Source organism: Vombatus ursinus, unplaced genomic scaffold, assembly GCF_900497805.2.
Source record: "Vombatus ursinus unplaced genomic scaffold, bare-nosed wombat genome assembly UNPS02010219.1, whole genome shotgun sequence".
Taxonomy (NCBI): Eukaryota; Metazoa; Chordata; class Mammalia; order Diprotodontia; family Vombatidae; genus Vombatus; species Vombatus ursinus.
Window position 1 is genome coordinate 10,214,484 of NW_020949997.1, and position 27,574 is coordinate 10,242,057.

The window sequence follows — 27,574 nt, forward strand, 5'->3', positions numbered from 1 at the left end:
GAATGTGGATGGCATTTTCCATCATGAGCCTTTTGGAATTGTTGGATCATTGTATGGCTGAGAAGAGCTAAGTTGATCATCACAGCATTGCTCTTAGTGTGTACGGTGTTCTCTTGGTTCTGCTCACTTCACTCAGCATCAGTTCATGTAAGTTCTAGTAGGGTTTAAGGCACAAATACATTCAAAGAATACAGACTATCTGTGATAGGCAGAAAGTGAAGGTTGAGCTGAAAACCAAAACACCATCCAGCCTTTGGTTGAGGAGAAGCAAGAAATCACTGACATTGGAGAACAAGCACCTCAGTCTTTTGGAGCCAGGAAATGACCCAAACTTCAGTATAGCAATTGAATGTCTGTAAGCAGATAGAAAATGTTTGAGACATATGGTATTTCTAAACCCAACAGCATATATTTTAATTAGCACCCCAAATACCTCAGGCACAGCCTCACACCAAATCACTTGAAGTGATTTCTAGTTCTTTTCCCAGTTCAACTGTTTATGTAGAAGGGAGAAGACATTTATTAGATTGAAAGGAAATAAACAGCAGTGCTTGCAATTTACCAAAAACAATGGAGAGTTTCCTTTTAATTTTAAGTGCCTTCCCACAGTAGGGGTGGTTCATGATTGTGTGGAAGCCTAACTTTGATGTAGTATAAAACTGAAACCATTGTGGTAATTTTGTGAAGCACCCTGAAAATGATCAAGGAGTATGCTGCATGCAAGGGACTCTGTGAAGAGGAAAAGTTAGGAAGTTAGGAAGATCAAGTGTCCTACCTGCTGTAAAGTTCTATCTGTTTGAAAGTCACAGCTGTCCAAGTTGTAATGTTCATTCTTCTTGCAAATTGTTCGGCTTATATGCATATCAATCATATATTTCAGTCCTTTCACGAGCTAAATTGAATAAGAATAGGCTCTTGGATTATTTGTGGTAAAACAGATTTAAGATTATCCTTTAGGTGTTACTTGGCATCACTGATGAGAGGTCAGATGCCCTGACCAAGGTTTGTACTGTGAAGGGTGTTATTAAGACCAGGGACTTGAGCAACTAAATGACATTCAGAGAGAACACCTTGTGGAAGGCAACTCTGTATGTACTGGGCTCAGACCTTTGTGTTACCCCATGATATCTTAACCACATATCAATGGCTATGAATTCACATGCAATTACCCAGACCATCAGGTAAATCCAATTGAGAGGCAGTGTGGTACAGTGGAAAATTGAGGAGAGTTTGGAATCAGAGGACCTGAGTTCAACTCTTGCCTCTGACACATTCTGGCTATGTGACTCTGGGCAAGCTACTTAATAATTCAGTGCCCCAGGCAATTCTCTGAAACTGTCACTTTCAGAACTGGTTTTTCTTTGACAGAGGGAGTTTACTCAGCTGGAGTTCCTTATACTAATGAAATCACAGGTTCAATCCCATCTCATGATAGATGAAAAGTATCGTAGCTTGCCATTCTCCAGCTTTTGACCATTCTTGCACAGGTTCTGTGGATACTTTCTGTTTTAGATACCCTACCCGTCATAACTCTATCAAGCAAGCATTTACTAAGTGCCTATATCAGACAAAACAAACCCTGTTCTTAAGGATCTTACACTTGAATGGGGAGACAAGTGCCGAAGACACATATTAGCTGTGTGACCCTGGACCAGTCATTTAACTTGTTTGCCTCAGTTTCCTCATCTGTAAAATGAGCTGGAGAAGGAAATGGCAAACTATTATCTTTGCCAAGAAAACTCCAAAAGTAGTCATGAAGAGTTGGATGTGACTGAAATGACTGAAGAACAACACACACAGAACAGGTACAAAGTGACATTGGGTGGGGAAGGTATTAGTAGATCGGGAAATCAGGAATGACCTCATACAGAAGGGGGCACTTGATCTGAATCTTGAAGGAAAAAAAGGTATTCCAAGAAGTGGAGGTGAGGAGGGAGTATATTACATGGGTGTGGGGAACAGAATTAGGACATGGGAGTTCTGTATCTGGAGCAACAAAAAGGCCACTTTGGCTAGACTGCAACATGAGTGGAAGGGATTAATAGGTAATACAGTCAAAAATGCAGATTGGAGATGGGTTGTAAAGAGTTTTAAATGCCAAACAAAGGAGTTTATATTTAATTCTATGGGTTTGGGATAACACTAAATTCAATGAGTAAAGGGGTGACATGGTCAGACTTTTGCCTTAGAAAAATCACTTTGACAACCAAGTGGAGGATGGATTGGAATGGGGAGATAAGGCAGGGCCACCATTAGTCAACTATTTTACCTGAAATAGTGTTGTAGCTGGGCAAAGAGAGAGAAGGGGACAGATTCAAGGAATTTAGAGGTAAAAATGATGAGACTGAGCAACTGTTTGGATATATGGGTGTTGAAGATGGTGTTACAGCTGCAAACCTTGGTTGTGGTACCCTTGACAAAATTAGGAAAATTTAGAAAAGATGTGGGTTTGGAGGCAGTAAATATAAGGAAGTCTGTTTTGGACATGTTGAGTTTCTGCCTTCAACAGTCTTTCATCTTTCTATAATCCTCATTCCAACTACACTTAAGCTGTTTAGTTGCTATTTTTCTGCCACAGAACTATGCCTTCAATATTTCCCCTTACTTTTCTACTATGGTGAACCAGGCAACTTTTGTGATGTAGACCTCACTTGGGAGTTCACTATAATTGGTCATTTAATCCTCATCATATAGAAAACATATAATTGTCCAAGAATCAGACTGGGTTGTTGGATACCCAAAGCAGCCACTGCCCTGGAATACCTTATTTGTGTTTTTTCACTTTTAGTCTTTATATCAATCATAGCTGGTCTTCTAATTCTCCTAAATATATATGGAGATGGTAGCCCATGGCACTAATATACATGTGGGAAAAGTGGTGGTGATCCTCACCTCTACTTTTGAATTTCCCTTATAAAACATGAGACACTTTTGTACAAGGTTAGATGGTACTTAAAGTGAAGAATTTTTGAGGAATTGAATAACTTTGGGGAGTCATCTCAAGAGATCTTCCCTAGGACTTTGCCTTTAAGAAGAGATAAAAGAAATTAGTTTAGCCTGGATTATGTTGCCCTCCCTTAGTTCTTCTAACTTTTCACTCCTATTCTAAAGAATGTTAAATTCTGAAAGAAGTTTGTACATTTGCCATGATTTGAAAAGAAAAAAAGACTTTGGAGGTTTGAGGGTGAAGCAAGATAATTTTCAATTCTGTAAATCCTGTTCCAAGGTAGGTTGGGGGAATAATACTAGGCATCTACTGAAAAGGGTAGCAGGATGGCATTTATGTTTACTTAACCTGAGAATTAAGGACCTGGAATACTATGTTTGAAATAATTCCTTCCAAAATAAAGAAACACAAGGTTATATATATATATATGTACACACACACACACACACACACACACATGTACATATATACATATATACATACATATATACATATATATGTATGTATATATATATAAAACTACCCTAAAAAACCAAACTAACCTAAATTCCATAAATGTAGTGCCAGAAATAATAGAAGACAATTTATTTGGCATCTTTTGGAAAGGAGGTGTTCCATAAAGATGGATTTTCTGGATAACAGATTTAAACCATTTTGGATGAGAATCTAAGAATTCTGTTACTTCCCTCCCTTCTTGTATGCTGGACATAATTTAACTTTTTCTTGATTTAGAGTCATTATGAATATCTACACTTGTATAAAATTGTTTAAAAAAAAGAAAAAGGGATGTACCTATAGATAACTGAGGTAAGCCTGTTTTATCCCATATGAAATAGCTCCAGATTACCCAGTTTCTTAAACCCTTTTGTCTGTTTTTTTATAGCTTTTCTGTCTTAATACCAGCCACACCTTAGAGCCAGTTTAATAACATTTAGCTAAATCATTGTTCCTTCTTAGATCTTCTGTTTTGCTGCTTCTGATTTGCCATGGTCTGGGAAATCCTATATATGATCACAAATGAACTTACATAGTAAGTTTTGGGATGTGCTATAAGTTTTCTTTTAGCCACATCTTCCTGGGAGGTAACTCCTATAGGTTTTATCCCTATTTTACAGATGATGGAACTTATACATAACCACATGGCTAATAAGTATCAAAAGGCCAAATGTTATCCTGGGTTCCTCTTGACTTCATGAGCACATTCTTTCCTGGGATACAACATTCCCTCCAACCAAGTTTGTTGGAAGTGTATCTAAAGCAGAGCTGGGAAGGACTTTAAGGGTCATCTAGTTTGACTCCCTCATTTTATAGGAGAGGAAAGCTAATTGAGGCCCAGGAAAGCTAATTGATTTGCCCACAGTCACATAGATAGTAATTAGCAGATTCAGGGACTTGAACCTAGGTCCATCTGACTTTAATTCTAGTATTCTCTCTACTGCAAATAAATAGGCTGTTAGTGAGGGTCAGTACTCTTGTTCCATTGTTTTTGTTGTGTCCAACTCTTTGTGACCCCATTTGGGGTTTTCGTGGCAAAGATATTAGAGTGGTTTGCCATTTCCTCTTCAACTCATTTTACGGATGAGGAAATTGAAGCAAACAGGATCTGACGACAGACTTGTCCAGGGTCACACAGCTAGTAAGTGTCTGAGGCAAGATTTGAATTCAGGTTCTTGGGACTTTAAGCTCAGTGATTTATCCACTACATCACCTAGCTGCCCCAAAGATCATTGGGGTTCTCTTAATAAAAACTAACAGTTTTAGAAAATGACAGTCTATACATTTTGGCTTCTTAGAGGCTTTTTTGGAGGGAGAGGATCAGATTGCTGGCCAAATTCTGGCTATTTGCAGTTTCTGGGTAAACAAAGCTAAAAATCCTGAATTTTCTTTTTCCTTAGATTTTTCCTAAGGGATTGAGGAGGAGACTACATGACAGATCTGTAGTCAAAGCACTCACCTGCACCATTGCTTTATCTATGTGAAGTTCTTTGAATAAGAAGAGGTCATTTGTGCAGTTGTTAAACCTTTCAACTGCAAACCTGGCTGCTTTTTGAACCCCAGGGTCACTGGGTTTTATAAATTTGGGAAATCCAGGTTTCTCTCCAGCATCAAGTCCTAAAAGAGAAAAAAAAATGCGTAGCCAACCAACCACATTATTTGTAATGGAAGGGACCCTCTGCCTATAACTGATATCACAACATGCTTTTCTCTCTTTTCTCCCCCAACTCCACCTCTTTCCTCCCACAATTATGCAATAGCAGGTGAGTCAGTCCTAAGGGAGGTCTCTAATAACTGGTAGTTGGGATGAATTGAATTTTCACCACACGTGGCAACATAGGGCCTTAGAGAAAAAAAAAGGCAACTAAACCTGTTAATCGTTTCCTGAGCACTTGAAGAACCTCAGAAAAACTTGACTGTTTTAATTATTGTCTCCTCAAAGAATTAGAAATTTGCGTACACATACACACACACACACACACCCCTCTTTCTTTCCCCAATCACCCACTGTAGTTTTGACACTACTTTTCCTTGCTAAGCACCTACTAGTTATAGGAATAACCTCTGCTTTATTCAAAGGCTTATCTGAAACCTGTAAGTAGAGACTAAATACATAGGCTTCCCTTGGGATAAGGGAAGACCTTAGCTCAACTCCTTGAGTTGAATGCCAGGGAGAGTCAGTAGTTTCTTTCCATTCCCCCAACCACTTTCCTAGTTTAGATTGTTAATAATTTTTACCTGGACTATTGCAGTAACCACATAATTGACCTCTTGGCTTCCAGCATTTCTCCTTTCTAATCCATTCTGCATGCTTTGAAACAGCCAGGTGTAGGGGTAAGCAAGGTAGGCATTCATCACCTAGGACACAATAAAGGACATTTTAATGTTGATTTTCATGTAAGAGGGGTAAAAAGGTTTTCCCCTTCGCTCCACCTCCTCTGAATGCACCCCCATGGAGTGCTAAGCATCTATCTGGGAACATTGTGTTCGGCTCTGAAGGAGTTGGAACTTTGGGACGATGAAGGAAACTCTAGTGGTCCCTTGGCTTCCCCTATCCCCATGTCCATAGCAGGGGTAGTAGATAGTAGGGTGGTGGATCAATTTTAAAGGAGAGTTAGCTTCTTCTCCCTCCTTCCTTCCCTTCTCTCCCTCCACCTCCCACCCCTCATCAGAAATGATCTCTGCCAAAATTGGCTGCTAAAGCAGAGGGGCTTGGTTAGGTGAGCTTGAGCTTCTGTCTGCCTTTTCTGCTCTGTGTTTCTTTCCCTGAGCATAGGTACCTGAACAGTGATCCTGAGAGATGGTGTTTCTAGGAGTGGCAGTTTGAGAGTTCAGTAGTCTAGGCCAACAGCAGTTTTGTGGAGGAGATCCCTGTGTTGACACCAGAGGGTAGTAGAGTTGGGAGGGCATTTTTCTCTTCCCCAACTCTCTCCTCCCCTACTCCTCCCACAATTGGCCATGACACTTTGAAGTGGAGACATCTGACTAATGGAGGACACTACATTCAGCACAGAACAGAAACACACCCTTTAGACAGACATGGACACAGGGGCAATGTTCAAGCAGCAAAGAAAAGAACAGATAATTAACTCAAGAGAACTCTCTTTGGTGATTGAGTGTCAAATTGTGGACAGGACTAGACCTTGGGAGCCTAACTAAGCAACTCACTCAGCAGAGATGCTGTTCCTGGAAAGTGGGGTAGGGGAGAAGTTTCATGAGGATTTTATGAGGAGAGAAAGGACTGCAGAGCCTTCTTTTTGTTGCTGTTTTCCACTTAGATTGTAGTTACTGTGTATATTTTCCTGGTTCTTATTTCATTCTTCATTAGTTTATGGATGTCTTATGTAAGTTATTCATATCATTTCTTATAGCACAATAATATTTCAATATGTTTATGTGCCACAATTTATTTGGGGAGTGGCTAATCAATGGGCATCTACTTTCCTATCACAAAAAAGTGCTGCTATGAAAAAAAAATTTGCTTATGTAGGACCTTTTCTTTTTTTATTTTTTATCTCCTTGGAATATGATCTTAGTGGTAAGATTTCTGGGTTGAAGAATTTGGACATCTTAATAACTTTTTAGCTGTTTTGAAGAACTAAAATTGTGAACATACTTTCACTGTTTGGAAGGGAAGGGAAAATGGGAATAAACATTTATATAGTGCCTACTCTGTGTAGACACTTCAAGGGCTCTTTTTAAAATGACAAATATTATCTTATTTGATCCTCATAGCAACCTGGCAAGGTAAGTGCTGTTATTATCCCCATTTTACAGTTGAGGAAACTGAGGCAAACAGAAGTTAAATGGCTTACCCAGGGTTCCACAGCTATTAAGTTTCTGAAGCCAGATTATCAGGTGGAAGATTAGGGAAATGCAGTTTTGAAACTGTGTCTAGGATGCATTAATGATTTCTACATCTGCTCCTCTACCAGATTAATATCACCAGTAATTAGTATTGCTAAGGCCCTGCACTAATTGTGTAACTTTTGTTAAAACCAACTAAATATAGTTCATATTTAAAGTATTCTTCAATCTGACTCTAACCTATATTTCCAAGTCTTGTCTCCTACTACTTTCCCACAAAAAGCTGAAGGTTTCATTCAATTTAGATTGATACTCCCACCCCAAATACAGTAAGCCATCTTTCCTTTATTTATGTTACTCTCTTTGTCTAGGATGGCCTTTCTTCCTTTCTCAACAATACTCTCCTCCCCAAACCCCCAACAACTTTACTAGCACTAACTGCCTCTTGAACTAACCCTCCTTCAAGATCCAGTTGAAATGCAACCAATTACTTTTCCAATCAAAAATAATTCCTTTCTTCTCCAGCACTTAGTTTGTGCCACTTATGTGGCACATGTTATCTCCCCTATTTGACTAAACTTCTTAACATTATTCATTAGATTTCTACAAATTTACAGCCCAACCTGGATCTACCATGTTGTTTTGCAAAAAAGTAGGTCTCCTTGCACTACAAAGGGAAAGCAGTGGGTCTATCCAATGTGCTCATAGATTTCTTCACTTTCCCCTAATTCTTCAGGTGAGGACAAACATGAGAGAACAGTGATCAGAGTTGTATAGGGTGGAGAGACATGAATGTGTTGATAGGTATCTCTGGACAGAGTACGCCCAATTAAAACACTCAGTAAATATTTGTTGAATGAATCGACTCCTTTGGCTCTTTTTTCCTCTTCTAGGCAAGGTTTGATTTGTTTTTGGGGGTGGGAGGAGAAGGAGGCAAAGAGATACAGAATAAGGAAGAGGGAGCAAGAAGGGTGAGAATCCTTTTAAGAGTGAGATGGCCAATGATCTTTTTCCTCATCAGTGTCATATTTGAAGGAACAATGGGAGCAGACTGCATCTGCAGCTGAATTTATAGAACTCACTTTTGTCTGTTATTTACCCAGACTTCTTTCACAGTCATAAATTCAAGTTATATCAAAGGTGGGGTCTCCAGAAGCACCACCATTGTGGAAGAGGCTCTTAGCCTCTACAATTTTAGTAAATTGATCAACAAGCACGCATCCTTTTGGGAGGACAACAAAAACACTTGAGTACATACAAAATTAATACAAGGAAATCAAGAAAGTCTACCTATTATATATATGTATGTATATGTATGTATATATGTATATATGTTGCTTGATCAGAGTTTTGAAGGAAACAAGGGACTCTGAGAGTTGGAGGTGTGAAGTACATTTGAGGAATGGGGGACAGAAAGTATAAAGGTGAGGAGATAGGAGATGGAGGGTTGCTTGTGAGGAACAGTGAGGAGGCCAGTTTGGTTGGACCGTAGAGTATTAGAAGGGCAGTAATGTATTAGAAGCTTAGAAATGTAGGTTATGAGGGACTTTAAGATAGAAACTTCAGTCTACTCAGGGAGACAGTGTTTTGTTATGGAAAGAGCACTGGACAAGGGTTGAAACTGGGTTTCACTATCAGCTCTGACACTAGCTGTGTGATTATGAACAAGTCACTTAAATTCTCTGGGTCTCAGCTTTTTCATTTAAGGAAGATAAAGGCATTGGACCCTAAGAAAATCTGTAAGTACTCCTATACTTTCAGATCTTATGATCTGATATCTCATTGTAACATAGAAGTGACCCTGAGTTCTTGAAAACTATGCCACTAGAATGTAAGTTCAACAGGTCCTAACAAACTGGGAAGGTTTTCATTATGACCTTGTAATAGAGGGTATATGTATTGTTCAAGGACTAGCCTAGAAAAGTTAGAGAGGATCATCATCAGTTTGGTTCAAGAATGACATTTTTTTTGGGCCATGGATATGATTGAAGACTATTTGGTAGCTGGGTGGCACATTGGATAGAGTGTTGGAGTCAGGACGACCTGAGTTCAAATCTTGCTCAGTACTTACTAGCTGTGTGACCCTGGACAAATCTCTTTGTCTCTATCTGCTTCAGTTTCCTAATTTATAAAGTAGAGATAATACAGTTATCTCTTTCATATTGTGGGGGTTAGGGGCGTGGTGCCCCCGAAGTCTGGAAAATCCATGTAAATTTTTTTGGCCCTCCCTTCATGCCAGAGAAGAAGTCTGAATTATTATGGTATTAAAAGATAAAATATGTTGATATTATATAATACTATATATATATTTTATGCATTTCTGTGTCACCTGCTGGTCTTCATTTGTCATCCACAGTTTCAGCAAAACTCCCCAAAATTCCATGTGTCATCTATAGCTTTAGCAAAACTCCCTCAAAATTCCCATTTAATTTCTTATGCCAACCTGCAATGTATTGAAACCACAATGGGGAAAGTCGTGATGTGGATATCTGTAATAGCAGCTACCTCACAGGTTTGAGGTGAGGATCAAATGAGATAATATATGTAAAGCACTTTGCTACATAATGCTAGTTATTATATATTGTTATAATAACAATAAGTTATTATTATTAACAACAACAACAATAATAATAACCAAAGAAATAAAGTGGCAGGGATTTACATGAAAGGAGAGAATGACACTCAAACATTTCATCAAAAAGGATAAAGAGATCAGAAAATGTGGGTTCCTCACCATTCTAGGCAGGTTGGAATAAACAGGAGAGACACAAAGAAACTGGCTTCAGAAAGGATAGATAGAGAGCTTTGGGGGCAGGGGAGGTGGGTGGTCAGAAAATAAGGAATAGGGTTATAGGATTTAAAGCTGGAAAGAGACAGGGTTCAACCTAATGTTCTCATTTTATAAATGAGGAAACTGAAGCCCATAATCATATACAGACAGTGACAGAGTGTTCAGCCTCAGGTTACCTGACTCATGTGTTGGGTATGTTATTGGGGGATTCTTTTGGTGTGGGGGTTGGACTAAAAGAACTGCTAAAGTCCTTTCCTACTCTCAAATTATGTGATTCAATTACTCCAAAGCCAATGTTCATATCATTACAGAGAGAAATTCGTTCAGAGACCCTGTTTTGCATTTGAGAAATAAAAGGCACTTTAATATATGAAGTATTGGACAAAGGGCCCTGGATGCTGTTCACTTGTTTGTTGCTTTAGAGTCTGGAAACAAATTCAGGAGAGTTCAGAGTTAAGTTAGTAAGTCATGCCATGATCAAAATGCTTTGTTTTGCCAGGAAGACAACTTCAGGGAGCCAGTGTGGCCCAGTGGAAATAGCACTATTTGTAGTCAAAGGACCTGACTTCAGATTCCAACTATACTGCTTTTTATCTAGATGACCTTGGCAAGACACTGAACCTTTTCAGTTTCCTTCTTTGTAAAAAGAGGGGGTTGGATTTGATGACCTTTAAAGGTCTTTTCTATCTTAGAATCTATGATCCCTAATGGGTAATGGCCACCTGTGGGGGATGAGCCTCTGGGTTATGGGAAGTTACAGATAACTGCTTTTCAATGTTCAGCTAAAACAATGGTAGGGGGCTTAGTCTCTTTGAGAAGAAGCTCACAAATTCAGAATTAGCCATAGGAAGAATCGAACTTACTTTCTCTCTTCTTTTTCCCTTTCCTTTATACCTTCTACAGGAAGTCTTTCTTAGTTCTCCTTAATGTTTATGTCTTCCCTCTGAGATTATTTCCAATTTATCCTGTATATATCTTGTTTATATCTATTATTTGCCTGTTGTCTCCTCCATTAGACTATAAGGGCCTTGAAAGCAGGGACTGGTTTTTTTTTTGTTTTTTTTTGGTCTTTGTATCCTCAGCATTTAGCGTGGGGTCTGGCATGTAGTAGGTACTTAATAAATGCTTGTTGACTCAACACCCTTGATCAATTACAATGTTCAAAGATTCCATGTGAAGACTGAGTACTTGAAAACAACCACTGTGTTGCCTCTCATCTTCTTTTCTCCAAGCTAAACATTTTTAGTACCTTGAAGTGGTGTTGATATGATGTGGATTCAAGGCTCTTAACCCTCCTTCCTCAACTAGGTATCAAGCCTAACATGCCAAAAAGGGAGAATTTGGACAATCCTGAGGTCCTAAGCAGGCCCTCTGTACCCTCTAGGTAGATTTAAAAATTTTTAGCGTTAGGTACATGAAGATCTTTCAATGCTGGTGTAACGCAAGAAAAGGAAAAAAATTGGTTTCAACCTTTCACCTCCAAAACACCCACCCTGAATACAGGCCTTTGAGTATGAATGTGTGGTTTCAGTCAGCTAAGATATGTGTTAAGTTCACAAAGGAAGGTGCTCAGCTCTGAGGGTGGGGAAAGTAGAGAGGGTCTTCTTTAGAGACTTTTCAATATTGCCTGTGGGGTGGGTGGAAAGCCCCCACTTAGAAGTCAGATTGCTAGCTTGTGAAACCATTCATATGAAAGGAAATGGTGACAGAATCTCCCCTTACTTATGCCACTTTCTTAACCACCTCTCCCCTTCAGAGATATTTGACAACTGGTAACTTCTTTGCAGACTCAGGCATCTTTGTCCTTTCTTATATTTTATGCTGCTCACACATTGTGTAGAGATAAAAGAAGAAAGTAGATAATTTTGTATTGTGTCAGGGAAGTTCTTTCTTGGTTCAATACCTCAGAATTAGAAGGGACCCCAGAGGTTATCATCTAGTCCCACCTATACCTGATTAGGAATATCCTCCCATATGGGCAACATATCTGGCAGGAATAGGAGTGGAGGTGGGGGCCTAGGAAGATGGCATTGCCATTAATGGAACTAGGAAAATCGGAAGGAAAAACAGGTATATAGAAGAAAGACATTAAGTTTGGTTTTAGATATTCATATTTGAGGTGCTGGTAGAATACCCCAAGATGAAGAAGCAGTGTGATATAGTGGAAAGAAGACTAGTTCAAGGAGCCAGACCCTATCTCTGTTACCTGTGTGATCCTGGACTTCTCTCTGTGCCCCAGTTTCCTTATCTGTAAAAGGTGATTGACTAGATGTTTTCTTCTGTCTCTTTCATCTCTCATTCCTATAGCAAGACTATCACTGCTTTCATGGTGACTTTGTGCCTCTCTAAATTTCAATTTATTATTAAGCATTTACTATTTGCAAGGTGCTTCTAATACCATGCCAGAAGAAATAAAAATGAGGTTATATGGAGAACAATTGAAGCAACGTATCTGTTGAATTGAGGCAAAATATCTGTCATATTGTGTGTATTGATGACAGTAGAAAATGAGAAATGGGTAACATTTACAGTTTCTCACCATTTCCTAAGCAAGTTTAGGAGAAGTAAGACAACAAAAAAGCCTAGAGCAGGAGTGGGGAACCTTCAGTCTTGAGGCTACATGTGGCCTTCTAGGTCCTTGGGTGTGCCTTTTTGACTGAGTCCAAGTTTTACAGGACAAATGCTTTTACTAAGGGGATTTATTCTGTGAAGTTTGGATTCAGTCATAGGGCTGCACTTGAGGACCAAGAAGGCCACGTGTGGCCTCCAGGCCATAGATTCTGCACCCCTGGGCCCTAGAGTCAGTCAACAAACACTTGATCTTTGTCAAACAGAGAGGTGCAGCAGTCAAGGGCAGCACTAGTTTAAGATATAAAACTGTTTGTAAAATCTTATGTAGAAGGTTGGATTATTATGAGCAGTACTTCATTATTATGAGCAGTCAAAGAAAAAGTGAGTTTTCAGAAAGCTTGGCAAGAGACCCAACCCAAGCCAAATCATCACGAGGGTCATTAGGGAATGAAATTGGAAGAAAAATGGATTAAAAAATGTAAAAATAGTTGTCAATATTGCTTCTCTCCATCTCTGACAGTGTAGTCACATTTGTACTCTTGTCATAAACCCTGATGTGTTTAATAGGAAGCAGAAATAACAATAAAAAAAAGAAGAGTAGTTGAACTAGGACAAGGACCTTGAGTGAAGTTCTAAACTATAGACACAATTTTGAGAGTGTTGAGGGATCTAGTCCTAAGATATCTGAGTAAGAAGAGGATGCCCAATGCTTGGAAAAAATCTTAGACCCTATTACCAAAAAAAAAAAAAAGAAAAATATCATTAGCGGATAACTCATATGCCTACTTTCTCATCTCTAAAAATTCTTTATGAGAATAATTTACAGATGCATTGAGACCATCCTTGATGAAGGTTTGAGGAGGTTGTAAAAGTAAGTTTTTGCAAATGATAGCAGACCATATTTTTGCAGTTACATAATTCATTGAGGGGTGTGAATATCATGAGATCCCACTGTTTATTGTTTATTGAATATTAAAAAAATTAAATCGGTAGAGGAAAACATCATCTTAAAGTTTCCCTTCAACAATGCAATTTCCATACATATGTACAAGTCACACAGGATTCCTTGAGAGATTTAACAAGAGAGATCACTTTGTTTGATGACTCTCTGGTTCTTAATATCAAGTGAGGCATAAAACAAGGATATGCATGCTTGCCAAAGTTGTTTGCCACTGTCACAGCACGAAGGCCAAATCAAAAAAGGTTGGTATGGTCCTTTGGGTGTGTCTGTTTACAGATGATGTGCTGCTGATGTCATTGAGCAAAAGAACACTGCAGAACCTCCTAAATAACATTTAAAGTCATGCAAAACAGTTTGGCCTAACTATCCTTAGAGGAAAAACCAAATGGATGAAGGATGCTTATTACATTCCTCATTCTTACATACTGTTGGAGTGATAGCCCATGAAGCTCATCCATTAGTACATATATCTCAGACAGACACTGCCAATGGATAATGGGATATGTCCAGAATTGATTCTAAGGGGAAAAGTAGAATGGATAGCCTTTAGAAAAATGTGCTGTGCTTTTCATGTTCCCAAGCTTTTCCCTGAAACAAAAAGACTCATATTGTTAATCTTTTTTTTCTTCTGGTGATGATTTGTGGTTGCAAATAATGGAATATTAGAGTCTCTGAATAGTTAAAAATGAAGTTCACTGTGTGGTGGACATTCATGAAGAGCTGCATGGTGGACATGAATAGGCCAGAATATATTACCGAGAAAGAATTGCAGAGGAGAAAAGATATAAATGATGTCAGGGAAACTTAGGACCATAAAAAGGCATGGGCTAGTCCCATAGTAAAAGTAAGGGATAAATGATGAATGGCCTAAGCGTTCTAATGGTAGCTATGAGATATATAAAGACCTAGAGGAGGGCCCCCAGAATGTCTGGTAGACTTCTCCATGAAGGATTTCTATACAGAAATGAATAAGGGTCAAGGAGATGAGAAGATGTGGATGTGTTATAATACACATGTGCATGCATACATATAAATACATATATATGCATATGTATATATGTATATCAATATAGCAGTGATATCAAATTCAAATAGGCCACTAAGCTGTATATAAGGATTCCTGTTGGCCACATATTGACTTAGAAAATCACATATTAACATTATCTATGTACTATTGTGTTTTTATTTACCTTGTTAAATATTTCCCAATTATTTTTTAAACTGGTCCAGGCTTTTGGGAGTGTTGTGAGCCATGCATGTTTGACACCTCTCTCACCTACACTGTTAGAGGGAGTACCCATATTGATGAAATTGCAGTTCCAAAGTATGTGGAAGGAACTGCCTAGGCACCAGAGGAACAGGACAAAACCAAGCAGAGTCTTTTCCTTTAACGTGGGAGCAGGAGCCACAATTTTTTCACAGATAAGTCAATACAGTTCCAGATAGTTTAGGAGAGAGAGAATACTAATATCTTGGGGATCAGAAATGTTTTTGCATAGGAGAGATAACTGGGCTAAGCCTTGAAGGAAGCCTGGATAGAGGGGAAGAGGAAGTACATTATAAACATTGAAGACGGCTTGTGAAAAGACATGGAGATAGATGGAATGCCAAATTGAGGAGGCCACTTTGGTTGGAACAGAGTATGGGAAAGGGATAACATAAACTAAGTCAGGTAAGAGGGAATAGAGCCATATTTTGAAGTTTTGTTTTTTTTCCTGGAGTCAGAGGTCCTGCCCCTTAAGTATGGGAGTACCCCAAGGCTCTGTCTTGAGTCCTTGTGTCTTCTGACAACCTCATCAATTTCAATGGGTTTACTTATCTTCTCTATACAGATGACTTACAGATTTATGCATCTGGCACTGATCTCTGCCCTCAGTCCTACATCTATTGGACATTTCAAATTCAGTATGTCTAAAACAGAACTCACTCTCTTTCCCTCCAACCACACTTCTCTTTCAATGCTGCCTCATTACTATTAACGGCATCATTCTTTTTCCACTTACTCAAGTTGACAACCTTGGTGTCCTTTTCTACTAATCACATCCCTTCGCCTCACATATCAAATTAGTGGCCAAATCTTGCTGTTTCTACCTTTACAAAATCTTTTAATCTGAATCCTTATCTTTACTCACTCAGGAACCACCTTCTTTCAGGCCTTCACATCATCTTGCTTAGGCTATTGCATTGGCTTCCAAATTGGTCCAATCCATCTTCCATACAGCTACCAAGGTGATTTCCCTTAAACACAGGCATGACCATGTTACTTTCCTGCTCAATAAGTTTCATTGGTTCCCTATTGCCTTTAGAATAAAATGTAAACTCCTTTTTAGCTTGGCCTTATCCTTCTCCTCTCCTCTTTCATCACTCTGATGCAGTCAAACTGTCCTTTCTGTTCTTCACACACAGTGCTGTCTCTCATCTCCTTGCTTTTTCATTAGCTGTTTCCAGTGTCTGGAATGCACTCCCTCCCTCCTCACCTCTATCACAAAGAGAATTCCTCTTTTCCTTCAAGATACATCTCAAGCACTACCTTCAACAGTAAGCCTTTCATGATCCCTTAAACAGTTAGTATCCTCCTTCTCCAACTACCTTGTATTTATTCTACATACATACATGTTGTCGCTCTTATAAAAAGTAAGTTCTTTGAAAGTAAGGATTGTCTTGTTTGTATTTGTATCTCACCACCTAGTCAAGCCCAGGTATGTAGAAGGCCCTTAATAAATGCCCATTGGCATTCTGAAGAGCAATTTGGAACTATGCTCAAAGGGCTATAAAACTGCATACCTTTTGATCCAGCAATACCACCTCTAGGTCTGTATCCCAAAGAGATCATAAAAATGGGAAAAGGACCCACATGTACAAAAATATTTATAGTAGCTCTTTTTGTGGTGGTCAAGAATTGGAAATTGAGGGGATGCCCATCAATTGGGGAATGGCTGAATAAGTTGTGCTTTATGAATGTAGTGGAATACTATTGTTCTATAAGAAATATAAGAGGGGTAGCTAGGTGGCACAGTGGATAGAGCACTGGCATTGGAGTCAGAAGGACCTGAGCTCAAATGTGGCCTCAGACGCTTACTAGCTAGCTGTGGAACCCTGGGCAAATCACTTAACCTCATTGCCTCCAACATTTAAAACACACACACACACACACACACACACACACACACACACACAAAGAAAGAAATGATGAGCAGGCAGATTTCAGAAAAACCTGGAAAGACTTAAATGAACTGGTGTTGAGTGAAGTGAACAGAACCGACATTGTGCGATGACTAACTTTGATAGACTTAGCTCTTCTCAGCAATACAATGATCTAAGACAATTCCAAAAGACTCATGATGGAAAATACTATCCACATCCAGAGAAAGAACTGAGAGTCTGAATGCAGATCAAAGCATATTATTTGCTCTCTTTTTTTGCTGTTGTTTTGTCTTTGTCTTCTTTTTCGTGGTTCCTCCATTGGTTCTAATTTTTCTTTCACATCATGACTGATGTGAAAATATGTTTAATATGCAGAGCCTATATCAGATTGCACACCATCTTGGGAAAGGGGGAGAGGAGGGAGGGGGAGAAAATTTAAAACTCAAAATCTTATAGAAGTGAATGTTGAAAACTAAAAATAACTAAATTAATTAAAAAAACATATGGGCTAAAAAGAAAAGAAATTAAGTGACTTCTAGGTGAACAACTGGCTGACATGTTTAACAAATGGGATTTGAATCAAGTTCTACCTCTCAATCTGCTATGCTATTCCTGCTTTTCTACTGCAACAATGTGTATTGCAATATTGAAATAGGTTATATCTAATAAATTCACCAATGGACGTTGTTGTGTCTAGGTAAAAAAAAAAAACGCCTGTTGGTTGATTGATTATATACATATAATCATATCTACCTGAATGAGGCAGGAAAGTGGTGGGAAAGCAAGCATTGTATTTTTTTTTTACAGCAGATTCTCAAACTTCACTGGTGATAGACTCATGATCATTTATCTAGGCTATTGGTGACTTTTTTGTCTCAGTATTTTTATCTATAAAATGGGAGGGTTGCAGAAGATGACTTCTAAAGTGCCTTCTAGCATCAATATTCTATACGGAGCCAAAAAAAGCATCTGTGATAAGCCTGGCATGAAAAGGATGGCAGTTTGTCTCACATTCAGCTATAGGTAAATTAATGATATAGTTGTTATCTGGGAATTATCACTATGCTTCAGTAGTCAGTACATGGGCCTAATCTCATGATCCAGTATCTTCTCATGGTATGGAGGTGACCCTAGATTGTTGAAAGTTTTGCAAGTTATATACAAGTTCTGATAATTCCTACCAAGTTGGAAAGGCTTTCAGTATGGGCCTATGTCTCTTATCCAGGGACCAGCCTACTTAAGCTGAGAGAAGCTAACTACCAGTTTGGTTGTAGACAGGGTTTTTTTTTTCTCTCTCTCACAGCAACTGTTAAACACCATGGATCAAACTATGATCCATGTTAGTTTCATGATCCATGTTAGCGGACAGACTACACCACTGACGAAGTCTCAACTCCTTGGTTTTGTCGATAAGAAAGTGGTGCAGACAAAGTTGAATTTGCTTTGGCCAACCACTGTTCCCATTGTATTTGTTACATGCTTATTGATTAAAAATAGAAGTTTCCCATTAGTCTTGGTTTACTAGGTCCTCTTGACTTGGCTAAATAACAAAATCTCCATTTCTTAGGTCAACTTGTCTTCAAGTTTCCTAAGGTCTTAACACATTCTCAGTCTTTAGTGCTACCAAATATTACCTTTTACCTTCTCATTCTTTAGCACTACAAACATCTGATTGAGCCCAACCCCAGCGCTGCTTATTTTTCCGAGAGAGAGAGAGAAAAAATTCTGTTTTGTGATCACTGGCTCTTATGGCTTCCTCCCCACCCTGGCGTTAGTGTGTGTGTGTGTGTGTGTGTGTGTGTGTGTGTGTGTGTATGTGTGCATACATGGATGTGTGATGTATACATGATGAAAAAAGGTAGAGGGAGGAAGAAGGGCTATTGGAAAGAGAGAACATGGAAAAGGTAGTTTAGAGGGCTTGAGAAATTAGACCTGAACACACAGAAAAAACATTTGATGGTGGTATGTGAAAGCATTTATATATATGTCTATACAGGATACATACATGCATATATACATATGATGTATGTATACACACATGTACATATACATATATATGTGCACATATTCCCACACATATGGTGGGAGAGTGTGGAAAGACCTTATGAAGACCAGATAAGATGATAGGATCATAGAATGGGGTAGAAGAGAAGTGACTAGAGAAAAATGTTTGAGATTTGCAGCCTTCTAAGGAATTCCAGATAGTTTAAAGAACCCAGACAGGCTATGATCAGTTCTGATATTAAATGTCAGAGAAAACTTATAAAGGAATAGCTCATAGTTAAAAATTTATAGGGACAACATCAATCAAATCAAACCAGAATTTGGCTTTAAACCTTGAGAATCAGAGACCAAATTGCTTCTTAGTAAGAGGGTTGGGGAGAAAGAACCCAAACAATATATATTCCTTCCACCTTTCCCATAAGATTTTGAGCCCAGTGGCAGAGTTGCTACTCAAGATGCTTAGGAAAGATTTGGGTGATCACACACATACACACACACACACACAAATACTCAAAGTTGTGGGTCATTTTCCAAAGTTTCCTTGGGAGTCATTGTGGCAGCAAAAGGGCTATTGCTTAAACTTATTAACCAGTTGCTCCAGAAAAAAATTGCAGATTATCTAATAGTTGAGAAAGAACAAATGTTTATCTTAAAAAAAAAAAGACAACCCAGCAACAATGGTAATAGGAGATGAACAAAGTTTAATTTGTGCAATTTCCTATTCAAAGACTCAGGGAAAGAATAGGAGCAATCCATATATTCAAAGTTTAAGACACAAAGGCGTGGCTCTGGTGTACTAAGGACTACTTGGGTGATGTTGACTAATGTAGCTCTTGTCTTCTGTAACAGTTGAAAACTGAAAGATTCCCAATTTTCTGATTAAACAAATTAAACAATGTATAGGACTAGACTTAGGTATACCAGTTCTATCATGAGTAATAGCTGCTATTATTATAATTTAATTCAATCATATTTCACTCTTTATAACCTCATTTGGGGTTTTCTTGGAAAAGTTACTGGAGTGGTTTGCCATTTCTTTCTCCAGCTCATTTTACAGATAAGGAAATTGAGGAAAACAGGGTTAAGTGTCTTGCCCAGGGACACAATCTAATAAATGTCTAGATTTGAACTCAGGAAGATGAGTCTTCCTGACTCCAAGCCTAGTGCTCTATCTACTGCACCGTGTAGTGCTCCTATTATTATAGTATCTTACATTGTACTAGGGATTTTATATTCATTGACTCATTTAATCCTTACAACAACTCTATCATGGACAGATTATCACTCCCATTTTATAGATGGAAAATATAAGCAAACAAACAAACAAAAAAAGCTGTGGCCTAGAGAGGTTAAACAATTTGTGTAGTCATACAGCTAGCAAATAACAAAATTAAGATCTGAACCCAAGTTTCTTGGCTTTAAACATGGGGTCCTCACCCTTATACCCTACGTTGTGTGACTTTGGGTGAATCATTTGACTTCTCTGGGCCTCAGTGTTATGGTTGGACTATATGATCTAGAAGATGCCATCTACCTTGAAAATTCTTTCATATGAAAGTATGACACCACAAATTATTGGAAGCTAGTGAATAAATATGAATAGTAGGAAAAAAAAGTTCACCAGAGACAGAGTATCTAGACTGGACTTCTGTGTGCTTAATATAGAATTCCTGTGACAGAATTATCTGACTAGATAACTGTCATGAACCAACCGTTCTGACAGGAGGTGGTAGTGGTGGTGGTGGTGGGGAGGTCGATGGCTACTCAATCTCCCCCATTATCTCAAGGGTCTATGATTCATTTGTGGAAGGGATTGAACACTTTTTTCTTTCTTCCTATAACAAACACCAGCCCCCAATGTGGTTTTAATGATAGTTGACACTGAGTCACAAGCAAGGTTGTTGCAATAGCTCCAGTTTAAGTAGAGAAAGCCTTTCAAACTGTGCCTCTGTTTTCAATTCAGATAATGAATAGGAGCGAATACAGTTCTTGGTCGGCTGGGAGTGTAGAAGCTCAGTAATTTATGATAAATGGTAGGTAACCTAGGGAATAAAAAGGCTAAAGAACTAGAAACCAAGAGGCTGGGGCTCTAGTTGACTCTAGTCTCCCATCACTGAGGTGTGGACCCTCAGGCAAGAAGCTTTAATTCTTTGTACCTTGGTTCTCTGACCTGTAAAAGGCAGATCATTTAGTCAGTCAAAAAGCATTTATTAAACACCTATTATGTAGCTCAGACAATGCTAACTACTGGGAATAGAAGGCAAGGCAAAAAACAGTCATTCTCAAGGAGCTAAGAGTCTAATGGGGGAGACAACATGCAAACTATGTGTGAAAAATGTATAGAGAGACCGAGATGGATATCTCTATCTCTATCACAAATATGTATGTCAATCTCTCTATCTCTGCCTCTCTTTCTGTCTGTCTCAATCTCTCTCCGTCTCTCTCTATATGATAAATACAGGACAAAGTCATAAAATCATAGTTTTAAAGTTTGAAAAGAACTCCTAAAATCGTAGATTTAAAGTTTGAAAAGAACTCTAATCCCTTGATTTTAAAAATTGGGAAACCGAGGCACAGACAGATTAATTAACTTGTCTAAGGTTGTAACTTGCAGATTCAGGATTTCTGATTCCAAATCAAATGCTGTCTTTTCCACATCATGCTCTTTCCCTTATCTACCCTCTTTATCTGATGCCACCATCTATTGGGACTCGCATGTTTACAAATTTGGTGTTCTTTTGGTCTTTCCTCCTTCCCTCACCTTTCATATTCAGTTACTAAGTCCTATTGGTTTTAACACCTAACCTCTCCTCTCATTTCCTACTACCACCCCACTAGTAGAAGCTCAGACCATTTATCTGCACTATTGAAATAGCCTTCTTTAAGTGATCACTCTTCTCTATAATCTTTCTGATGGATAGAGTTAGTTAGACCATTTTGTTCAAAGACATTCAGTGGCTCACTCTTAACCTCCAAAAGAAGTTCAGACTCCCCTTGTGGCCCCCTCCAACCTGAAGTCACTCCACTTTTCCAGCTTTCCTCATTACTCCCCTCCTTACCTTGATGCTTTACCCAAACTGGACAAATCTAGGCTTTGCAGGCTCCCCACCCTGGTAGACCCTGTTCCTAGAATGGCATCTTTCCCATCTTTATCTGCTGATTTCCCGCTATCTTTTAAAATAGGACCTATCTCAGGTGGTACCTCCTCCTGAAGTCCCTTCTGATTTATGCTCAATTAGTAAAAACCTCTCCCCTTAAATCTAACATTGCACTTTGCTTTGCACTTCTTTGACAGCCATCTGTGTTGGTGTCTGAACCCACCAACTACACTGTAAGCCTCCTGAGGCCAGAGGCTGTGTAATGGCCCCTCTGGCTGGAACTAGCCTCACCTCAAGTCTCTCTTCTCTTTAGTCTCTCTATTCTTCACACAGCTGCCAAAGGGAATGTCCTTAAGTGGGGATCTGACCAAGTCACTCCCTTATTCAAGCTCCATTGACTTCTATTGCTTCTAAGATCAACTAACAGAGCTTCTGTTTAGTTTTTAAAACCCTTCTTAACTTGGCCCCAACTTACCTTTCCATCCTTGTTATACATTCCTTCCTCTCCATATTCTGTGGTCTGGTCTGACTAGCCTTCTTGACTTGTTCTTCCCATATACTCTTTCCCATGCCTTTGTATTGGGTGTCTCCCGTGTTCAGAATGTGCCCTTCCTCCACCTCTGCCTCTGAGAAACTCCTGTGCGCTTCAGAACTGTGCCCTAGAGATACCTTTTCCCTTGTCTTTCCTGATCCTCTGAGCTTCTGGTGTCCAATTCCCTTCTTCCCCATTTACCTAGTACACACTTATGTACTTTTATCCAAAAGTACTTAGGCATGAGAAGCAGCACAATATCTGTTAGAGAGCAAGTCTGAGAGCCAGGAAGACCTGGGTTCTGGTTTCCCTCATACATACCGGCTGTGCAACCCTGGGCAAATAACTTTATTTTGTAGTGCTCCAGATTCCAAGACCCTTCTAGCCATGGCCTTTTCTGTATCCCTTCCCCCTTCACAACCTCTCCCCTGGCCTCCTCTTTTTCAATTAATATTAATACATCAAATCATAGAAGTTTCACAGTTATACTCCCATTTTTTTCTTCACAATATCTCTGGTAAATAGATACAACATAGTACAATAAACATTTGTTAACCAGCTACTGTGTATAGAATACATCACTAGTCACTAACAAGATGCAAAAATGGACAGAGGGAGGTCAGTAGGAACCAGAGGGAGAAGCCTGAAGGTTGGTATAATAAGCCCTTGAATGACTGGGAATAGTTTGACCTTCTTTGTTTACCTAAATGTTTTCATCCAGCTAAAGTGGAGCAGTTGATCTGTGCTGTGTCTATTTTTGAAAGATGAATACTCAGGTGAATGTTAAGTGGTAAGTTGGGACAAGGGCTAGTAGTACCAGCTACTAAGCAAGAATAAGTCTATTTCGCAATGAATTAGAAATCAAATGTTATGTGCTCCTTAGGGATTTGATTTCACTGCTTATCAACATATCAAAGGTAAGAACAGGGTTGCATCATTTTGTTTGCATCGTTTTTGCAGGCCATAATTTCAGGGAGGCTATCATGGAACTGGCTGGAGAAGGAAATGGCAAACCACTCCAGTATCTTTGCCAGGAAAATCCTAAATAGGGTTACGAAGAATCAGACATGACTGAAAAATGACCGAACAACAACAGCTGAAAATCATGGAACTGGAGGATAGGATGACTACCTCCTCTTCCCACCTTGCCTCAATCTCCATTGGTATCTCTTAAGACACAACCTTCTGATCTAGGGCAAAATGATTCTGACACTGGTTACTGCACCAGTCATACATATAGCACCCAGAGTAGGCTACATACTACCATACACACATATAGCTCTTCCCCCACCCAGAGATGTCATATATAGTTGGTAGGCTAGGGAGGGGTGAATATCTATGTAAGAGTGTGCATACATTTTACCTGGAGTGCTAAGTCTGAGATCTTTTGGCCTTGGAAAGGAAATGGGAGAGAAGTTATATGGCTGAGTTGGGGAGAAGTCACATGGAGAGATGGAAGTGAGAAAAAACAGTGCTAGTAGGGAATTGGGGGACTGACCACTTTCCCTGTGGCATAAAATTGGGAAAGCAGCAGACTGGGACCTTATAGTATAGGAGAATATGTATCTCCAAATATATAGGAAAGAGAGAGAGAAATGAGAAGAGATATAGTTGAATAGGCTGGCAGACTAGGGATTGATGAAACTGTTGGCATTCAGTCTATAATGCCTGTCTTTCCCCTGTTTCTATGGGGTGCTGCCCCACCACGGCTGGGGAAAAAGCTAACAGGTAAAACCCTCAGGACATCTTTATACATCTGACTGTTTCACTTTCCATTACCCCTCTGACAGGAGGGAGGAAGAGGAAAAAAAGATGTTGATCCTTACCTCTTCAGTCATTAACAATACAAACGTGAACTTATTTCTTTAAATGCTTTTTTTGCATTCCTATGTTGTTGTTGTTGTTGTTGTTAGTATTATAATTTGGAAGCTAGGTCTCCCTATCAGGCAGATAATGTAGTGACAACTCACTGGTTGACTCATTGGAAGTTTTAACCTACTGTATTTTTCTGAACTGGACTGGTTTGTCCTCTTCTAAAAAGCCTGGTGGTTTGCAGATTCCAGAGGGTTTATCATATAGGTATTAGACTTAATTCAGATGTGGGATAAACATTTTTTAGCTCTCCTACAGTTCAAAAGTCCCTAACTCAAGTGACCCATTAGTCTCAGCTTTCTCAGCGGAGACAAGAGGTGTGTGCTACCACATTGGTTCCCCATGCTATTTTAAATTGCTCTTAAAGGATATGGTAATTTATAATGATTTGTGTCCAAGCCCATATGGTTTGGTATTGAAAGAAGGGAAGTTAGCCCAAAGGGGAGAGATATTATGGAACTGATTAGAGAGAATTTTCATAATGTATGAAGTCTGAAACTTCCTTACCCTAGACTTGTCTCGAATCTGGAAGAGAGAATCAAAAAGAAAATGAGCCAGTAGCAGTGAGAGGTAGAAAGGTTGGTAAATTTGTTCAGGTAACAATACCCCACAAAGAGAATATGAGGTGACTGATTCTGGGCCCATCTCTGCAACTAATGCCCTGTGTGACCTTGGGAAAATGTTTTTGTCTCTCTGTTTCAGTTTTCTCATCTATAAAAATGATTGTATTTGATTCAGAGATCTCAAAGGACCATGATTCCTATATGCTTATGTGTCCAATCTTCTGGATATCTGTATCCACTATAGTTTCCCAGATGGATATAGTCTCTCTTATCTACCCTTTTAAATATCCTTCCTCTTGGCTAAAGTATTGGAGCTATGGTGATGGTGGTGGTGAAACCATCAGATATAAAAATAGCTCAAAGTGTCTGAACAACAATTTAACAGGTAGTATGAGGGTAAGAAGAACAATCAACACTTCAGACAGAACTATATATCTCTAACGAAGTGTGAATCTCTTGGCCTCTAGGTTGCTTTTACCAGGTTAAGATCCTTGCCATCCCAGTCTGTATGATGCAGAAGAAAAACCTGTGTGAACACAGGCTTTCAAGCTTCCCCCTTACAAAGTTTCCAGAAACACTGTCTCATTTCAAGCGTGTTAAGAGGAACAGCATTTTTGAAGCCTCTTCACCTCAAAAGGAAACCACAGCTGCTGCACTGGCCATAAAGGCACATGTAATCCAAACCTGTATTTGTTTCATTTGCACATGAAGCTTAGAAAGCTTGCCTTCAATGCTTTCTTTGGCAGAACAAGTAAGGCTGGGGAGTGTGGGGTAGGGAAGGAAGGAAGAGGTGAATTCTTTGGTAGGATTGGCTAGTGTTGGCAATCCAGATGAAAGATGCTACTCAACTGACAAGTTCTAGAAAGAAGAGAAACTACTCAGATCTCCTTTAGGATAAAGATTCTTAACTTTTTTTTTTGTCTCTTGGATCTGCCTGCAGTCTGGTAAAGCCAATGGGCCCCTTTTCAGAACAAAGTTTTTTTTTTTAATGCATAAAATATGCATAGGATTACAAAAGGAACCAAGTATGATGAAATAAAGTTATCAGCTTTGCCTACTGGCTTCCCTGGCTTCCTTTAACTAAAATCTCGTCTTCTACAGGAAACCTCTCCCAACCCCTCGTAATTTTAGTGCCTTTCCTCTCTTAATTATTTCCCATATATCCTGTATATACCTTGTTTGTACATATTTGTTTGCTTGTCTCCCCTGTTAGATTGTGAGCTCCTTGAGGGCAGGGCATGTCTTTTGCCTCTTTTTGTATCCCCAGAGCTTAGTATAGTGCTTGGCACATAGTAAGTACTTAATAAATGTTTATCCACTGACTGAACAATATTTTCATAAAATGAACCCTAAGTTAAGAACCTTTGGTCTACTAGTTACTTAGTATTCTGACTTTTCTCCTGGTATCAGCTGGTCATAGCCATCTTCTAATCAAACTTGATTTAATATAGATTCTTGTAGATATGGCCTAGCTCACAGTTCTAGAGAGGTTCACAGTTTATAAATTTCTTTTTTCACAATGATCTTTTGGAGTAGATAGTCCCAGAATCCTAGGACTTTAGAGGTTAACACTGAGCTTGGAGTCAGAGACCTGAATTTGAATCCTGTATCAAGTATTTGTTATCTGTGTGACCTTGTGCAAGTCACTTAACTTCTGTAAAATGATTAAAGGATCTCTAAACTTTCTTCCAGCTTTAAATACATGGTTCCAGAATCCTAGTCCAAGCTTTAGGTGGTTTGAACAAGAATCTCCTCTATCACATCCTGACAAATGGTCATCTAGTCTCTCCTTGAAGATCCCCACTGAAAGGTAACCCACTACCTCTCAAGAACCATATTTGAGCTTTAACCATGCACATATTATTCCCATTTCACAGATGAAGAAACTGAGGCATAGCAAAGTGAAATGACTTACCCTGAAGGTTGCACAGTGAGTTAACAGAAGATCTGGGACTCCAACCCAGGTCTTCTAATTCCACATCTGGTGCTCTTTTCTCCATTCCACACAGTCTATATAAACATATGGTAACAAACCTCTCAACTTGCTAGATCAGAGATCTTAACCCTTTTTTTGCATGTAAAAGACTCCCTTTCTGGACTGGTGAATTCCTTCTCAGAATGTCTTTACATGCATAAAATAAAATATATAAGATCACAAAGGAAACCTATCATATTGAAATATCTAGGACTCTTGTGGTAGAGAAGAAGCGAGAGAATGCAGTTGAGAACAACTTGAAAATTTATCAGTCAGTAAAAGCCATCACCTAGTGAACTTGTTAAATTAGAGCACAGAGGGGGGAAAAATGACACAGTGATCTGCCTCTCTGGTAGATAAGGTGAGATGATAGCCATTGTACAAAGAAAGCCCAGGGGGGTCAGTGAAGAAATGAGAAACATGAGAAAAGAGATCCTCAGAATGGGTATCTTTTTATCTTACCACTGGAAATGTTGACTGAGTCAGCCAGAGTCAAAAGACAAAAGCTGAGCCAACTCCAAGTCGCCCTCATAGTTCCACTTCAGAAGTCTAACAGTTAGAATGTGTTGGTCACTCCTGACAACCTTAGAGTGTGTGTGAGTTGAGGGGGGAAAGAGGGTGGGTAGGTGGAGAAAATATTTCTAGCTGCTCAAGAGCTCTTATTGGCTACTGTGAAAGCAGCAACTCTGAAGTTTTTCACAGCTGCGGCAATTAGTCTTTAACCTCATCAGTAGTCTATAGCTGATTCCTTTAGGGAACTAGGGGAGATTTACTTGCTGAATCATTTTCAGCAGTTACTCTTTCTAAACAGAAT

The 27,574-nt window shown here is 39.1% G+C and overlaps 1 protein-coding gene across 2 annotated transcripts; it reads right to left on the minus strand.

The window, feature by feature from the left end:
- CST7 (cystatin F) lies at positions 1-27,355 on the minus strand. 2 transcript variants are annotated; one of them, XM_027853790.1, is made up of 6 exons: positions 27,223-27,306; positions 26,701-26,795; positions 5,681-5,800; positions 4,902-5,059; positions 776-892; positions 1-353 (listed from the first exon to the last, which is right to left on the minus strand). In XM_027853790.1, exons 2-6 carry the CDS (start codon positions 26,783-26,785, stop codon positions 276-278), a joined length of 558 nt encoding a protein of 185 aa, XP_027709591.1. In that variant the 5' UTR covers positions 26,786-26,795; positions 27,223-27,306; the 3' UTR covers positions 1-275. The 2 variants fall into 2 exon arrangements, with proteins under 2 accessions (XP_027709591.1, XP_027709592.1); XM_027853791.1 differs by lacking the exon at positions 26,701-26,795 and having other exon boundaries at positions 27,223-27,355.
- Positions 27,356-27,574: the final 219 nt, after the last annotated feature.

Excerpts from the sequence above, each read along its gene's own strand:
- CST7 (XM_027853790.1), bottom strand. The coding sequence starts at position 26,785 with ATGGAGAAAAGAGCACCAGATGTGGAATTAGAAGACCTGGGTTGGAGT. Across the intron at positions 5,801-26,700 it reads CTCACTGTGCAACCTTCAGG|GTGATGAATGCCTACCTTGC; the intron begins GTAAGTCATTTC and ends ATTGTGTCCTAG. Across the intron at positions 5,060-5,680 it reads TGGTTACTGCAATAGTCCAG|GACTTGATGCTGGAGAGAAA; the intron begins GTAAAAATTATT and ends TTTCTCTTTTAG.